This window comes from Mobula birostris, chromosome 2, assembly GCF_030028105.1.
Source record: "Mobula birostris isolate sMobBir1 chromosome 2, sMobBir1.hap1, whole genome shotgun sequence".
NCBI lineage: Eukaryota > Metazoa > Chordata > Chondrichthyes > Myliobatiformes > Myliobatidae > Mobula > Mobula birostris.
Genome location: NC_092371.1, coordinates 113,317,331 through 113,336,202, shown reverse-complemented (window position 1 = coordinate 113,336,202; position 18,872 = coordinate 113,317,331). Strand labels below are relative to the sequence as shown.

The 18,872-nt window shown below is 40.9% G+C and overlaps 1 protein-coding gene across 9 annotated transcripts in view; it reads left to right on the top strand.

Moving 5' to 3' along the window:
* The window catches only part of cdk19 (cyclin dependent kinase 19), a 180,537-nt gene that overhangs the window by 138,880 nt on the left and 22,785 nt on the right, over positions 1-18,872 (top strand). For 8 of the 9 annotated variants that reach the window (XM_072246488.1, XM_072246478.1, XM_072246469.1 and 5 more), the window contains one exon: positions 8,120-8,217. In XM_072246488.1, the coding sequence (XP_072102589.1) occupies positions 8,120-8,217 (98 nt within the window). Of the gene's footprint in view, positions 1-8,119; positions 8,218-8,650; positions 9,345-18,872 lie in introns of those variants that run through there. The other variant, XM_072246540.1, reaches the window with a different exon arrangement.

Here is an 18,872-nt window from a genome sequence, read left to right as displayed (position 1 = left end):
CCTTTCAATAGGATGTATATCCCCGAATACTCATTTCCCAGCACTGGTCCCCTTGCAGCCATGTCTCGTGTTATTCCCAGATCATCATACTTGCCAATTTCCAATTGAGCCTCAAGCTCATCCACTTTATTTCTTATACTCTGTGCATTCATATATAATACTTTTAATCCATTTAAAATGATACTTTTACTCCCCTCACCTTTCACATTGATTCCTATTGCACTTGGCCATACTCTCTGATCCCTTCCTGAGCTTTCTGCCCCGTTAATTCTGTTGCATTTCTTAACGTTTCTTATTCTGTCTTTCCCTTTAACTCCATCCTTATATTTCCAGTTCGTTCCCCCCCACCCCAACTACTTAGTTTAAACACATCCGTGTAGCAGTGGCAAACCTGCCTGCCAGAACGCTGGTCCCCCATTTGTTAAGATGCAACCTGTCCCTTTTGTGCAATTCATCCTTACCCCAAAACAGATCCCAGTGGTCCAAGAATCTAAATCCCTGCCTCCCGCACCAGCTCCTCAGCCACACATTCAGATCCCCTATCTCCCTGTTCCTGTTCTCTCCAGCACAAGGAACTGGAAGCAAACCAGAGATAACCACCCTGAAGGCTATACTTTTCAGCCTTCTTCCGAGTTCTCTGAAGTCATGCTGCAGAATTTCTTTCTTCATCCTCCCGACGTCATTTGTGCCGACATGCAACATCACTTCCGGCTGTTCACCTTCACCCTTGGGGATGCCCTGCAATCGGTCTGTGACGTCCTGGATCCTGGCACCAGGGAGGTAACACGCCATCCTTAAATCCCGCCTGTTGCCACAGAAACCCCTTTCTGTACCTCTCACTATGGAGTCCCCTACTACCATGGCTCTGCCTGACTTCTGTCTCCTTGGCTTTGTTTCAGCACCAATTTTTGACTTGCAGATCTGACCGCCTCTCAGACTGGCAATGTCTTCTGTCCCGACAGCTTCCAAGAGGGTGAACCTGTTATCAAGAGGTACATCCCCCTGGGTCTCCTATACTCCAAGCATCCATCCCTTCCTCATCGTCGCCCTCCTTCTCTCTTCCCATATCTTCGGTGTAACGATGTCGCTGTAGGTCCTGTCCAGAAAACTCTTGGTTTCCCGGATGAACCTGAGGTCATCCAGTTGCCTCTCCAGTGCCTCAACACGGTCCTTCAGGAGCTGAACCTGGACACACTTTCCACATTTGTAGCAGCCAGAGGCACCATCAACGTCCCTGACCTCCCACATCATGCAAACCTCACACTGAATCAGTTGACGTGTCACTTCTTCACCACTTCTCACCCTCTCCAACTGTGGCGTAGTCTCCTCCCTCAGCCTCCTCGCCGAAGACTCTCGAGACAAAGATTCGCAGTTTTCTCACAAGGCACTTCCCTCGACAAGGCTGCTCCCGTAGAGCAAACCTTGATTATATTGGCTGATATTTTGGCTAATTCATTTCACTTGTTGCACCTCGTCTGACCTCGAATGTTTGTGTTGCTGGATGGTCCCGACCGGTTTTTAAGTCAACCGCTCCTTCTCAGCCAATCCCCTCACTCACTGCTTCACTTGTCGCACCTCGTCCGACCTCAAACGTTTGAATCAGGTTTATTATCACTGGCATGTGACGTGAAATTCTTTATCTTAGAAGCAGCAGTTCAATGCAATACATAATCTAACAAAGAGAGGAAATTAATAATAATAGGTAAAATAAAACATAATAAATAAACAAGTAAATCAATTTTGTTTATTGAATAGATTACTAAAAATTGTGCAAAAACAGAAATACTGTATATCAAAAAAAAGTGAGGGAGTGTCCAAAGCTTCAAAGTCCATTTAGGAATCGGATGGCAGAGGGGAAGAAGCTGTTCCTGAATCGCTGAGTGTGTGCCTTCAGGCTTCTGTATCTCTTACCCGATGGTAACAGTGAGAAAAGGGCATGTCTTGTAAGATAATCCCTTCAACCTACAATTCACAAGTCTAACTACTTTCACTTGGCATTATTACCCAAAGTTCCACACTGTCAGTCTTCTGGGAGTCACTACTAATCAGAACATAGAACATAGAAATCTACAGTACGTTACAGGCCCTTCAGCCCACAATGTTGGGCTGACCATGTAACCTATTCTAGAATCTGCCTAGAATTACCCTACCGCGTAGCCCTCTATTTTACTAGTTCCATGTACCTATCTAAGAGTCTCTTAAAAGACACTATTGTATCCACCTCCAACACCGTCACCAGCAGAGCATTCCACACACCCACCACCCTCTGTGTGGAAAAACTTACCCCTGACATCTCTGGAGCAACTTCCAAGCACCTTAAAACTATGCCCCTTCGTCTTAGCCATTTGAGCCCTGGGAAAAAGCCTCTGGCTATCCTCACGATCAAGGCCTCTCATCATCTTATACACCTCTATCAGGTCACCTCTCATCCTCTGTCATTCCAAGGAGAAAAGCCTAAGTTCACTCAACGTATTCCTCATAAGGCACGCTCTCCAATCCAGGCAATATCCTCATAAATCTTTTCTGCAGATGCCTTACTGAAATCCATATACACTACATTCACTGCTCAACCTTCATCAATGTGTTTTGTTATATTCTCAAATAATTCAAGCAGGCTTGTAAGGCGCGACCTGCCCTTGACACAACCATGCTGACTATCCCTAATCAGATTATATCTCTCCAAATTCTCATAAATCCTGCCTCTCAGGATCTTCTCCAACAATTTGCCCACTACTGAAGTAAGACTCACTGGTCTATAATTTCTTGGGTTATCTCTACTCCCTTTCTTGAACAAAGGAACAACATTTGCAACACTCCAATCCTCCAGTACTTCATCCGTCCGTATTGTTGATGCAAAAATCATTACCAGAGGCTCAGCAATATCCTCCTTTGCTTCCAACAGTAGCCTGGATATATCTCGTCCGGTCCCGATGACTTAGTCAGTCATAGTCATACTTTATTAATCCCGGGGACTTATCTAACTTAATGCTTTTCAAAAGCTCCAGCACATCCTTTTTCTTAATGTCTATATGCTCAATTGTTTCAGTCCGCTGTAAGTCATCCCCACAATTGCCAAGGTCCTTTTCCCTGGTGAATACTGAAGAAAGTATTCATTAATTACCTCCGCTACCTCCTCCGACTCCATGCATATGTTTCCACTATCGCACCTGATTGGCCCTATTGGCCCTATTCTCACACGGCTCATCCTCTCGCAGAATGCCTTGAGGTTTTCCTTAATCCTGCTCGACAAGGCCTTCTCATGGCCCATTCTAGCTCTCCTAATTTCATTCTTCAGCTCCTTCCTGGCAACCTTTTAATTTTCTAGAACTTTATCAGTACCTAGTTTCTTGAACCTTTTGTAAGCTTTTCTTTTCTTCTAAACTAGATTCTCCACATCCTTTATACACCATGGTTCTTTTACCCTACCATCCCTTCCCTGCCTCAATAGAATATATCTATGCAGAATGCCACACAAAGGTTCCCTGAACATTTGCCAGATTTTTGCCGTGCATTTCCCTGAGAATATCTGCTCCCAAGTTCCTGCCTAATAGCTTCATATTTCCCCATACCCCAATTAAATGTTTTCCCAAATTGTCTGCTCCTATCCCTCTCCAGCGCTATGGTAAAGGAGATAAGGGTTGTGATCTCTACCTCCAAAATGCTCTCCCACTGAGAGATCTGGCACCTGACCAGGTTCATTTCCCAGTACCAGATCAAGTACAGCCTCTCCTCTAGTTGGCTTATCTACATATTACATCAGGAAACCTTCCTGAGCACACCTAACAAACTCCACCCCATCCAAACCCCTTTCTGTAAGGAGATGCCAGTCAATGTTATGCAAGTTAAAATCACCTATCACATCTACCCTATTATTACTGTACAATTCCAGAATCTACCTCCCTATCTGCTCCTCAATGTCCCTGTTACTATTGGGTGGTCTATAAAAAACACCCAGTAGAGTTATTGCCCCCTTTCTTTTTCTGTCTTCCACCCATACTGACTCAGTAGATAATCACTCCATGACTTCCCCCCTTTTCAGCAACTGTGACATTATCCCTCATAAGCAATGCCACACTCCCACCTCTTTTGCCGCCATCCCTGTCCTTTTTAAAACATCTAAAGCCTGGCACACTCAGAAGCCATTTCTGCTCCTGAGACATCCAAGTCTCTGTAATGGCCACAATGTCATAGTTCCATGTATTGATCCACACTCTTAAGTTCATCTGGCTTGTTTATGGTACTCCTTGCATTAAAATAGACACACCTCAAACCATCAGGCTGATTGCATCTTTGCTCTGTCATCTGCTTCTCCTTCCTCACACACTCCCTACAAGTTGTCTCCACTTGTGCACCGACCGCCCCATCCTCTACCTCTTCACTTTGGTTCCCACCCCCTTGCAAATCTAGTTTAAATCTAGTTTTTAAAAAAGTGTAGCCACATTAAATATTCTGCAGAAAGTGATTTAGCCTGGCTCGCCAAAGTCTTTTCACGAAATACAAGGAACATCTCAAGAGAATGTAGCAGTATATTTTAGCTACTCAGACAATTACAGCTTTAAAAATGCATATTAGCATACAAGACTAAGCAAAAGTCTAATTACGTCTGAGTCCACTGTGGTGCTAATTTAACTAATCCCACCTACCTCCGTGTGGTCAATATCCTTTTGTTCCCATCTATTCATTTGTCTGTCTAAGTGGCTTTTAAAGATTGCTATTGTATCTGCTTCTATCACCACCCACAGCAGCAAATTCCAGGCATCTACCACTCTCTGTGTATAAAAAGAAGTGCTTTGTAAATCTCCTTTAAACTCTCGATCTTGTACTATTTTACTATTTTTATGTTTATTTTGTTGGTTTTTTTGCACATATGTAAATTATGTATCACTTGTGTTAATTTTGTGCTGACTTGTGTTTGTACTTGTTGTATAACGTACTCTAGTGCTGCCATGAAAAGCTAATTTTCATAGGCATACATAGGGTATAAATATGATGACAACAATAAACTTCCAATTTTTCTCCTCTCACATTATTTGATATTTCCACACCAGAAAAAGGTCTCTGACCATTTGTCTTCCCTGTGCCCCCCATAAAAATTAAATCAAGAAAATAGCTGAGATTTCCTTTGTTTATTTGTGACACTATGTTACTTAATTGGGGCAGGAGACTTGCCAAATAGTTTCTAACAAGTGCCAGTCACGCGGATTTGCGTGGCCGTTAGACACTACACCATGCTTAGGGCGATGAGGTTTTAAATAGCATCATTTGTGTGTGTTTGTATTCAAAAAGCAGTGGTTTTTGTCACTGGTAGTTAGCAAGAAATAAGCAGTAAGACAATTTAGAACTGTTTTGCTCATTGCAGTTCCCAGCGTTCAGGCTTGGTGATGTCAGAAACGGCTGGGAGTAAAAACGAGATGATTTCACTACTTCAGCAAGTTAGAAATTACAAAGGCATCAACAATCATCTTGAATGTTATAATGAAAATTAGGATTTGGAGGATGCAAGGCATTGTATGAAGGCGGTGTATTATCTGCACTAGGTGTCTGGGCTGATTTTGTTCATTTACAGCGGATGAATTCCTCCATCGATAACTATTAGGAACTAATATACTGTTTTATAGTACTGTAGAGGTGTTTGTAGCATTCTAATTTGTTCTGTATTTCATTTAAATACATAAATTGTTACTCAGTTGAACAGTAGTTTGTCTTTTTTATCATTTGTAACTATTTCCATGAAGCTTCGGTTAATTGGGGCAGCCACTCAACTAGGTCAAAATGTACTGATCCCAACGTGTCCCAATTAACTGGAATCCACTGTACTTTGATCAGGCCGCCCTTCAGCCTCCAACACATCAGTGATAACTGTGATACCTCTGCAAGTGGCCAAAGTGCTGCACCTGTCTATTCACCTTCTCCCTCAACTCCATTCAGGGCCCCAAATAGTCCTTTCAGGTGAGGCACACTTCACTTGAGAATCTGCTGGGGTTTTCTATTTTGTCCATTGCTCCCGATGTGGCTTTCTCTGCATTGGTGAGGGGATCCATTTTGTCGAGCACTTCCACTCCATCTGCCAAAAACAAATTTGCTGGTGGCCAAACATTTTAATTTCAATTCCCATTCCTGTTCTGAAATTTTGGTCCATGGCCTCATCTTGTGCTACGATATGGCTGCCCTCAGGGTGGAGAAGCAACACCTTATAATCTCTGGGTAACCTCCAACCTGATGGCATAGATATCGATTTGTCTTTCCAGTAAAAATACTGGCCTCTTACCTCTTCTTCTCACCTGCCTATCACTTTCCCTTGGGTCCCTTCCTCTGTCCCTTTCTCCTATGGTCCACTCTCCTGTCCTCCAGCCCTTTATCTTTCCTACCCACCTGGCTTCACCTATCACCTTCTAGCTGTCTTCCTTACCCTCTCCCCACCTTTTTATTCTTTTGTTTTCTCCGTTTCTTTCTAGTTCTGAAGAAGGGTCTTGGCCCGAAACGTCTACTGTTTATTCATTTTTGTAGATACTGCCTGACCTGCTGAGTTCCTCCAGCATTTTGTGTGCATTGCTCAATGATAACAATACAAGTTTGTCCAGCCTCTCCTTATCACTGCAATTCAGACAACATCCTGGTGCACCTCTCCAACACTCCACATCCTTCCCATAGCATGTTGACCAGACTGCACACAATACTCCAAAAGTGATGTAGCCGAAGTTTTATTCAATTAGAGCATTACATCCCAATATTTACACCCACTGCCCTGATTGATAAAACTAAGCATGCTGTGCACCTTCTTTACCAACTTAACTGCTTATGTTGTCACTTTCAGGGAGTTTTGGATTTGCAACCATGTCCACATAATTGGCACCCTGACTACAATTGTGAACATTTACTTCCTCCATGATACCAACTAGAAAATGTTTTTGTCTGTGTCTTTGTTTCCTGTCTGCCAACCAATTTATGATCCATGTCAGTACCCTACCCCCAATACCATGTGCTCTAATTTTGCTCACTAACTTGTGTGGGACCTTATCAAAGAATGTGAATGCCTGAAAGAAAATGAATCTCATGGTAACATATGGTGACATATATATAGTGTTCTTCAATAATATATTGACTTCAAACTTTGAACAGGATATGGCTAGAAATACACACTTCAAAAGGGCACAGAAGTGTTTAGTTTATCTACTTCCACTCTACAATGATTCCTGTTTATCTTTTAGTTATCAGTTCTGGCAGAAAGAATGTTCAAAATGCTAAGCTATCTTTTCAGACCTGTTCTTCAATTTAAGCTAATTTGTTTTTGTTTCATATTTCAAACATCAATAGCTTCCCAATCCCTTTTTATTAATGAGGTAATTGTACTGGCTAATTTTCCATGTTTCCTGTCATTGAATTTTTCTATATGAAAATGGTTGTTAACTCCAGATTTCAACCTTTTCTTCTTGGGGATGAAATGAATTGAAACGTTGCCACACATTCAGGGACACTGCCAGCATTGGCTTTTATTCAAGGATCTTTTCCTAATTTTTTAAAAATTAATCTTTTCCTCAGCTTATCTAAGAAAAATAGAAACCGGCTGTCCTTTGCACAAAGTGTTTCTTGTTTCTTTTACACAGTTATAGAATAACATTTTAGCTTATCAAGAAAAATAATATATGACACACAGGCATGGCAAACCTATAGAACTTGTAGATGTGGATTTCCTTATTCACCCAAAAGCTTGCAGGTCTTTGAAACTGTGTTTTACAATTCTCACTTCTTTGTGGGCAATGCTGTTGTGGTTTTACATAGTCACCTTACTTTGCTGCCCGAGAAGCTGGAATTTCCCTTTTTGATCATCTATGATTCTGTTCAATGTGGTGACATCTATACAAACCAAAATGGTGCAGTTCAGCAAATGTATACTTTGACATAGTACTCGTATTTGTGGATTTCTTCATGTACTACTTAGAAACAGTTTAATGTAATTTAGCAACTGCTAATCTGGTTGAGGATTGCAGTCAAAATGATCAAGACTGAAGTGTTAAATATTAAAGCATTAAATCTTGTTTTAATCAGTGCTGGAATATGAACTATCTCTGGAGTTAGTGCAGAGCTCATTTCTAGATTCTATCTGTTCTATACGTTTCAGCTACAAAAGCTCCTGACTATGGATCCAACGAAGAGAATTACATCTGAACAGGCTCTTCAGGACCCCTACTTCTTAGAAGAACCTTTGCCAACTACAGAGTAGGTATATTTCTTAATCTTATGCAGAAATGAAATAAAGTTTTCTATTGAGCAAGGTGACTTCAATAAATTTAAAACTGTTATGCAAAGGTCATTTAGTTATTGCTAGACTATGCTTAATTTAGTTTTAAGTATTGAAGATTATTGTAATTAATATCACTATAGCCAAGATGCAGCATAATACTGTAGAGTGCTGGAGATACCAGTTCAGTCATTAGTTTGGAATTGTACAGTATCAATTTAACCTGTGTCCATCTATATACTGCTAGAACTCTCATGCTCTGTTTGTCTGTTTGTGACCTCCAATTAGCGCAAACGATGCATTACAGCGGCACTTGGCTAAATTGAATTAAAATGCGCTAACTTACAGAATGCAGGCAAAGTTCAGGGTTATATATTTGTATAAAATTGCTCATTTGCCAAAAATCAACAGGCTGGCTTTTACCTAAGACCTGATCGGCCGTTATGGAAATTGGGACGGGACAGCCCGATGCATGCGCATGGCCAGCCTCAGCAGCGACACCTACCGGAGCAAAAGGGCAGGGCAGCTCTATTTCGAGGGGTCACATTCTGCTAATTACATCAACATGTGCAGGATTGGGACAGATCTAACTGCCACCCATCAATAAGCGATAATTAAATCTTATTGTAATGACGTACTCCGAGACACCCATAAAACCCTTTGCTGCAGTCAAAGGGCAGCGGTGACTGTATCACGTCCATTTAGGAGAGTGTCAACCACATCATCAAGAATAATCAGCATCCTTTGGTATTAGTGCTTCGTATCTTCCATCCAGCATTAGGGTAAAAAAAAATGGTCAGCCTAATTATGCCTTGTGGAAAGGGAAGGGGGACATTATGGTCAAGAGATGACGCCAAACGTCGTCGGGAAGCAGCAAGGAGAGGGAGAGAGCAAGAATTGGTTGAGGCCAGGGCTGCACGACTCCAGGATCAAAGAGTCAGGACAAAAAAAGATGAGAGAAGAAGAGACAGAGGAGGAGAGGCATGCATGTCCCCAGGATCAGAAGCAAACAACAAACAGCAGAAGAGATGAAGAGACGGGGAATGAAAGCGCTGCACATCTCCAGGATGACAACGAGAGGCACAAGGATGGCAGAGCAACACTCACAACACGCTGGAGGAACTCAGCAGGTTGGGCAGCATCCGTGGAAATGATCAGTCAACGATTCGGGCCGGAACCCTTCATCAGGACTGAAGAGGGAGGCGGCAGAGGCCCTATAAAGAAGGTGGGGGGAGGGTGGGAAGGAGAAGGCGGGTAGGTTCCAGGTGAAAAACCAGTAAGGGGAAACATAAAGGGGTGGGGGAGGGGATAGGCAGGAAAGGTGAAGAAGGAATAAGGGAAAGCACAATGGGTAGTAGAAGGAGGCGGAACCATGAGGGAGGTGATAGGCAGCTGGGGGAGAGGGCAGAGTGAAACAGGGATGGGGGAAGGGAGGGGGAGGGAATTACTGGAATTTGGAGATTTCAATGTTCATGCCCAGGGGCTGGAGACTACCTAGACAGTATATGAGGTGTTGCTCCTCCAACCTGAGATTAGCCTCATGGCAGTAGAGAAGGCCATGTATGGACATATCTGAATGGGAATGTGAAGCGGAGCTGAAGTGGGTGGCTACTGGGAGATCCTGTCTGTTGTGGCGGATGGAGCGGAGGTGCTCGATGAAGCTGTCCCCCAATCTGCGTCGAGTTTCATTGATGTAGAGAAGGCCACACTGGGAGCACCGGATGCAATAGATGCAACAGACTCACAAGTGAAGTGTTGCCTCACCTGGAAGGACTGTTTGGGGCCCTGAATGGTGGCAAGAGAGGAGGTGTAGGGATAGATGTAGCACTTAGGCTTACAGGGATAAGTGTCGGATGGGAGATCCGTGGGGAGGGACGTGTGGACCAGGGAGTTGTAGAGGGAAGCGGAGAGGGGTGGAGAGGGAAAGATGTGCTTCGTGGTGGGGTCCTGTTGAAGGTGGTGGAAGTTGCGGAGGATAATGTGCTGGATCCGGGGGCTGGTGGGATGGTAGGCGAGGACAGGGGGAACTCTATCCCTGTTGTGGTGACAGGAGGATGGGGTGAGGACCGAAGTGTGGGAAATGGAGGAGATGCGGGTGAGGGCATCATTGATGACGGCAGAAGGAAAACCATGATCTTTAAAGAAACAGGACATTTGAGATGTCCTGGATGGCAGATAAGCCAGAAATGATGCCATCAAAAGTGTCCTTCATTAAACGAGGAGGAGCTATATTTGCTTTGCTAAGTGTCGTTCTTCTTTAATAAACTGAGGTTTCCTACTTCAATTTCCAAAGCAAAGCGATACCAGTAACATTCAGGAAAATTTAATGTTCATTCTGGTCACATCAGACTGCACTACCCTTCTCTTAAAGGGTGCCCCAACGGGTCACCCCGTTGTCTAATTAATTACAATGCTGAGAAATTGCATCTTGCTGCTTGCTTTTCATTAATTAGTTGGCCACTGTTACCATGGCTATCTTCAGTTAAACCTAGTCTACTCTGCTGAAAGCTCAAGTTAGATTGTGGTTGAACAAATGCTGGCAGACATTCTTGAAATAAATTGGACCACTGTAATTCTCCACCAGTGTCTAGTTTCCTGCACTGTTTTTTTTTAGTTTTATTTTTATGTGGATAAGGAATTCACAAATATCATGTACTTTTTTCACACATATAACCTTTTCCATTTTTTTATATGTATAAAACTACAATTACTTATACATTCTTAAGTACACATTGAGATGATATAAAAGGAAAATAAACATTTAAATAGATAATTATGTACTGTGGTAAATCTAACCTATTAGGCTAAGTAATGGAATTAGTTGTTAAGAAAAATGGTAATAATAGTTTCCATATAACCCTTCTGGACCATTTCCACTGGTCCAAAATGTTGTATATAAGCCTATGTATCAACCATTGTAGGTGTTTATATCCTAATTTGTTCATGCTTGCTCCTGCCCGCAGACATAATTATCCAATCCCTATGTACTTACTTACTTAATTTTTTCATTTTTTTATCCCTTTCCCAAATCTTTCCCTTTACTTGTGTTAATTCTCTTTTTTCCAAAAGAAAACAAAAAAAAAACAAACATTTAGACTAGGGGTGCTTACGTTAGCAATATTACTGTGTTGATGAGAAGAGCAGTATAAATCATTAGGAGAGTCATCTAAAGTCTGCTCGCATTGGGGTTATATATTCAATCCATTTATTCCAGATTTGATAAAATTTTTCTTTTTGAGTTCTCAGGGAGTAAGTCAACTTTTCCATTTTAAATATTTCCAAGATAATTTCGTACCAATCTTCTAATGTAGGTGGTATTGGATTTAGCCATTTTCTAGTGATTGATTTCTTACTTGCCGCTAAGAGGGCCTGCAGCAACTTTATATCTTCCTTCTGTTCAAGAAACAATACATGCCCCAAATAGAGCATCTCAAAGTTTAGAGGTATCTGGGACCTAAGTACCTTAACTAATGTTCTATGAATACCTTCCCAAAATAGACTTAATTTAGGGCAATCCCAAAAAATATGAAAATGGTTTGCCTCCTTGGAGCCGCACCTTCTCCAACACATCACATTTGTATCTTTATATTTTTCCTGATATGGGGTCTTGAAGTATCTTATAATGTTTTTCCAACAATGTTCTCTCCAAGTCAAAGAATTAGTCAAGGACCATTGAAAGCTGCAGATTTTCTCCCAAGCCTCCTCTGAAAGTACCAACCCCGCTTCTTTCTCCCACTTCTCTTTAATATACAGTGTATTTACATTTTTAGCATGGGAGAGTGCATTATATAATCGAGAAACTGATTTACTAGGTATTGAACTGCAAACCGAATTCAGAATCTTGAAAAATTCTAATTCTACTGTTGATAGGTCTGTATATCTACAACTCTGGTTAACATAGTTTCGTACTTGAAGGTACCTAAAAAAGTCATTATGTTCTAGGCCATGTTTGTCCTGCAGGATTTGGAAACTTTGTAATACTCTTTTATCTATAAATGAGAGGTAGGTTGTAAGACCTTTCTTTATCCATAACTCAAATCTTTTATCTCCTCTGTTGGGAAGGAATTCGGTATCATATGCACACCATCTAAAGAGTTTTAACATGTTATTAATTCCACATGAATTAACCACCTTCTGCCATACTTTTAATGTAAAATTTATCCAAGCGTTTTTAAATTTTTCCAACTGGGCCATCAATCCTTTGTCAGCTATTGAGGCCTGAAGAGGAAAACTGTCAACTAATCCAAATTCTATTTCCTTCCATCTAGCCTTATATTCCCTATTACACCAATATAACAGAGGGGTTATGTGTGAGGCATAAAAATAATTTCTCAGGCAAGGAAGAACTATACCTCATCCTTTCTTCCCTAACTGTAAGGTGTTATATCGAATTCTAGGTTTCTTTCCTTGCCAAATGAAGCGGGAAATCCATTTGTCCCATTCCCTGAATTGATTATCATCCACCTCCACCGGTAAAGTACGGAAAAGATACAATAACCGAGGAAGAATATTCATTTTTATAGTATTTATCCTTGAATTTAAACTTAAAAAGGGGATAAGATTCCATCTATGCATATCTGCTTTTATCTCTGAGATTAATGGCCCATAATTTACCTGTGACAGTGTTGAAAGATCCTTCGGCAGGGTTATTCCTAAATATTTTAATGATTTAGCTTCCCACTTAAAATCCTTCAATTTTTTTGGATGGTGTATAATTTAGGAACATAACCTGCGTTTTCTTTACATTTATTTTATAACCTGATATTTTCCCAAAGTCATCCAACAGTGTAAACAATCCTATAAATGATTTTTCTGGTTCACTCAGATAGACCAAAACATCATCTGCGAATAACGCCACTTTCTGTTCAATCCCTGCCACCTTGATACCTTTTACGATTTCGCTCTGTCTTATTAGTTGGGCAAGCGGTTCAATATATAGCGCAAAAAGGAGAAGAGAAATTGGGCATCCCTGTCTAGTGCCTCTCTCTAAGATGAAGGAGTCAGAGAGGTCCCCATTTATCTTAATTCGGGCTGTAGGGCTGTCATATAGAGTCTGAATTACTTTAATAAACTTTTCTTGAAAGCCGAATCTTCCTAACACTCTGTATAGGAATGCCCAACTAACCGAATCAAAAGCTTTCTCAGCGTCCAATCCTACTACCATTGTCTCTGTCTCGTTCTTATTAACCTGTTCTAATATGTGCAGAGTTCTCCTTATATTGTCCTGTGTTTGTCTTTGTTGAATAAATCCAGTCTGGTCTAAATGGATCAGGCCAGGTAAAAGCTTTTCCAATCTGCGCGCTAATATAGATGTAAATAGTTTGTAATCTAAGTTAAGAACACTAATTGGCCGATAATTGCCACATTCTAGTTTATCTTTACCCTCTTTAGGAATAACTGAAATAATCGCTTCTCTCCAGGAAGGTGGAGTTTCTCCTCTCTGCAAAATCCAATTAAAGGTGTTAAGTAGTAATGGGGCTAACTGTGTCTTCAGGGACTTGTACCACTCTGAGGTAAACCCATCAGAACCCGGGGACTTTCCAGCCTTTAACCTAGAGGTGGCCATGTTCAGTTCTTTGACAGTTACTGGTTCTAATAAACTTTCATTTTGTAAATCTGTAAGTTTAGGTAGATCTAAAAAATTCAATACACTGTCTATATAGGGCTCATTGGGGGCCCGGGGTTGGGAGTACAGCTCTCGATAATATGTTTCAAAACTCTCTTGAATTTTCCCTATTGTACTCTCCACAAGCTTTGTCTTTGGATTCTTTATTTTATGAATTGTATTGTCTGCTTGTTGTTTTCATAATTTATATGCTAATAATCTAGCTGATTTACCTCCTACTTCTAGTTTCCTGCACTGTTATAAAGAGACTCAACTTAAAAAAGAGGAACAACCCTTCTGTCCAGGCATGATGCAACCTTCTGGACTCGGTGTTAAATTCAACAGTTTCAACCGACTTCCTCTCTCTATTTTCTGTCATAACTGATCAGTTGTATTCTAGTATTAACTCGGTTTGTCTCTCTCCATTACTCTTAGCATTCTTAACAACTTGGGATTTTGCATTCCTTTCTTTAGGTTTTCTCTCTCTTAACTGCCGTCATCTCACATCCTTTTAAGTAGTTCTGTTTGCGCTATTTTTCTCTAACAGCATTCACAAACCTATCAACCACATTATTTCAACATTATTCCCACAGTAATCCCAATTTATCCTATTAGAGATAGTCTATTTGTCCTAATCATCCCTCCCTCTCTCTTTACAATTGAGGCTGTCTACAAGAAGGGTCAGAGCCGTCTCTAATTCCTGAGGAGACTGAGGTCCTTTAACATCTGCCGGACGATGCTGAGGATGTTCTGAGAGTCTGTGGTGGCCAGTGCTATCATATTTGCTGTTGTGTGCTGGGGCAGCAGGCTGAGGGTAGCAGACACCAACAGAATCAACAAGCTCATTCGTAAGGCCAGTGATGTTGTGGCGATGGAACTGGATTCTCTCACGGTGGTGTCTGAAAAGAGGATGCTGTCTAAATTGCATGCCATCTTGGTCAATGTCTTCCATCCACTACATAATGTACTGGGTGGGCACAGGAGTACATTCAGCAAGAGACTCATTCCACTGAGATGCAGCACAGAGCGTCATAGGAAGTCATTCCTGCCTGTGGCCATCAAACTTTACAACTCCTCCCTTGGAGGGTCAGACACCCTGAGCCGATAGGCTGGTCCTGAACTTATTTCATAATTTACTGGCATAATTTACATATTACTATTTAACTATTTATGGTTCTATTACTACTTATTATTTATGGTGCAACTGTAACGAAAAGCAATTTCCCCTGGGATCAATAAAGTATGACTATGACTATGACTACTATGACTAAAACTAACTTGCTTTTCCTTTTTCCCAGTTCTCACAAAGTATCTTTGTCTTGAAATATTAATTCTGTTGTTCTTGCCACAGAGTCAATTTTGTAATATATATACAGTACATTACTGATTTGGATGAAAATGTAAGTGGTCTAATTATTCAGTTTGCAGATGACAGGAAAATTGGAGTTGTGGATAGTGAGGAAAGTTATCAAAGTAATTAGATCACTTATACTGCCATCCAAGTCAGCAGGATATACTGTAAATCAGTTGGAAATTTAGATGGTGGAATGGCAGATGAAGTTCAATCCAGATTAGTGTGAGATGGTATATTTGGGAGGTCAAATGCAAAGCGTAAATGGACATTAAGACGCAGGACTCTTAGGAACTTGATGTTGCAGGAACTTGGGACGCATGTCCATGGCTCCATGAAAGTGGCAGTACAGTTGGATTGGATGATAAGAAGCACATGGAATGCGTGACTTAGGTTAGACAATTGAATATATAAGTTGGGAAGTCATGCTGCAACTTTATAACCTTCGGTTAGGTCACATTTGGAGTATTATTTGCAGCTCTGGTCAGCATATTATAGGAAAGATGTGGAGGCTTTAGAGTGGGTGCAAAAGAGATTTTTCAAGGATGTTGCCAGGATTAAAGAATATTGGCTATAAGGAGAGGCCAAACTTTCTCGAGAGTATTAGTGATTAAGGGAAGACCTGATAGAAGAACACAAAATTCTAAGCATCATACTTCAGGTAGATAGATGGTCAGTTTTTTCCACAGGATGGAATTGTCAAATACTAGAGGGAATAGGTTTGAGGTGAGAAGGGAAAAGTTTAAAGGAGATCTGCAAAGTTTTTCTCACAGAGTGGTGTTGGCCTGGAATGTGCTGCCAGGGGAGGTGGTCGAAGTAGATATGATAGCTGTTTAAGAGGCATTTAGATAGGCACATGAACAGACAGCAAAAATAAGGTAGGGGCCATGTGCGAGCAAATTGGACTAGTGCAGACGTTGTGGGCCAATGTCCTGTTCCTGTGTGTACCATTGTATCACTCTGTTCTATATAGATGCTGCATGACCTGCTAAGTGTTTCCAACACTTTCTGTCAGATTTTGTTACTTTTTTATGTTTTTGAAAACTCTCTCCTGATAATATAAAATCTTGTTTATATGGAATTGATAATTTTCTTTGAGTGACATGCCATTGAACATTCTAGAGAGGATAGCTGAGTATTACAAATAATTCAGCATAAAGACTTCTGAACCTAAAACCATTTCAATTGCGTTTTTGTTCAAACTGAAATCTATTTTGTAGAAAAGATTTGCTGAGAAATCTTAGAGACCATTGGGATCAATCAAGGCTTATTTCCATTCAGGGTATGGATTCTGAGGTGACTAATGAGGGTAATGTGGAATTTTAGTTTCTTCCACAGATAGGTGGTCGTAGCCAACAGGGCAGTTACATGGGTAGTTTGTAAGGTTGTCCGCTTCTTTTTTTGCTTATGCAGTAACTTGAAATGTTCCTGATTCATGGCTCTGAGGTTCACATGCTTCTCCTCCACTCTGAATGGGGATGTTGTAATTCTTCAAGGAGGCTTTGAACATATCTTTGAATCTTTTCTACCTGTGATAATCTCTTTCTGTGATGGAGCTCAGAATTGAGTGTCTGCTTTGGGCCTCTGTTCTCAGACATGAGAATGATTTGGCTTAGCCTGTGTAGCCAACTTAGTATAACCAGGGCCTCGGTTACTTGAGATTTGGCCTGGGAGAGGACTCTGATGTTGATTTTCATGTCCTTCTAGTGAATATGGAGGATTTTGCAGAGACAGTATGGTGCTATTCTTCTAGTTCCTTGTCACTTGCCACAAGGGGTCTTCTCAGTGGTCAAATATTTTAATTCCAATTCCCATTCTATTTCAAAGTGTCGGTCTATGGCCTTCTCTTGTGCCAAAATGAGGCCACCTTCAGAGTGGAGGAGCAACACCTCATATTCCATCTGGGTAGCCTCCAACCTGATGGCATGAATATCGATTTCTCCTACTGATAAATGAATTTTCTCCCTTTTCTTCCTCTATTCCCCAATCTGACCTTTTACTTCTTCTCACCTGTCTATTACTTACCCCTGGATCCCCTCCTCCTTCCCTTTCTCCTATGATCCACTCTTTTGTCCTATCAGATTCCTTCTCCAACCCTTGACCTTTCCCATCCACCTGGCTTCACCTATCACCTTCCAGCTAACCTCCTTCCCCTCCCACCATCTTTTTATTCTGACATCCTCCCCCCTTCCTTCTCAATCTTGAAGAAGGGTTTTGGCTTGAAACATCAACTATTTTTTTTATTTCCATGGATGCTGCCTAACCTGCTAAAATCCTTCAGCATTTTCTGTATGTTGCCTTGTCATGCCTTCTGTGTGTAAGTAGTTAAGCCTTAGAAGCAAATAGGAAGGCAGGACTCACTGCTGTTTGTAGACCATGAGCTTTATTCTAGGTGTGTAAAATATTGGCAAGGAAACTCCAGGTAAGATGCTCACTATGTAAAATGCTTGGAGCCAGAGTAGCCGAGCATTTGGTCCTACCACCTTGACTTTAGAAATAGAAAACAATGTGTAGTTCCTGCTCCAAAATCCAAAATCAGTCAATGTTAGAAATGATTATGTATTATGTTTAGCTATAATAATCTGGATTTCTGATTGAGTACTATTCACAGTCCAATTACATAGTCACTTGAGCTAGGTACATGGTGGAAGAATGGAGATACGTCTCTGGTAAAGGAGGTGTAAGGTGCTGCTTCCCTCCGCTAGCCTGCAGGTTACCTTTGGGCAATGTTTAGCATCTGTTTAGACCCCTGATCAGGGTCACGAAGCCATGGGAGCAGGGGGTGGATTGTTGTACAAGCAGCTGGTACATATCACGGGTCCTGGTTACGTGACCACTGACACCAGGCAGACAATCTCTGAAGAGTATCGATAAGGACTGGGGTCACCCATCTTGTATAGACACTGCCCAGAAGAAGACAATGGGAAACCACTTCTATAGAAGAATTTGCCAAGAACAATCATGGTCATGAGGCCATGATCACCTAGGTCATAATGATGATGATGACATGGTAAAAGTAAGGGACTGGTGGAAACCTTATATCAGCACAGCCAACCTCAGAAGATAGAGGAAAAGAGTGGCAGGATAAATAAATGGTTTATAAACACTTTTAACTTTGTTCCTAAATATCAATATGTAAAAATGTAAGAAATCCATTTTTGTTTATGCAGATGGTGTCATAAGGATACATGTACAATATGATTTGTGATTTCAGAATCAGTTTTATCATCACTGACAAATGCAGCAGTACAGTGTAAAACATAAAAAATTACTATAAGTTACAATTTAAAAAAAGTAAATATGCAAGAGGAATAGCGAAGTATTGTTCATGGAATTGAGGGATTTTTTGGTATAATTTCCAGTTGAATGGAAATTATATTAATTCATGAAATCAAAGAATGAAAAATAATGAAATAATGAAAATAGCTGCACACCCACCCTTGAAAATATCTCCAAATGAGCATATGAACTTGGAAGCTGATTCTATAACAGTAGGCTGATGTCTGAGTATTTCACATTGTTTTCTATAAATACAGCTACTTTCCAAAGACTGTTTTATTCTTTTCCTTTGTTTTTAGTATGTTACTGCAAAACAGTTAGACAATGTAATGGAATCATATGGAGTTGTGATAAATTTGGCAAGTTTGAACTGCTACCTGGACATGTCTGGAAAATTA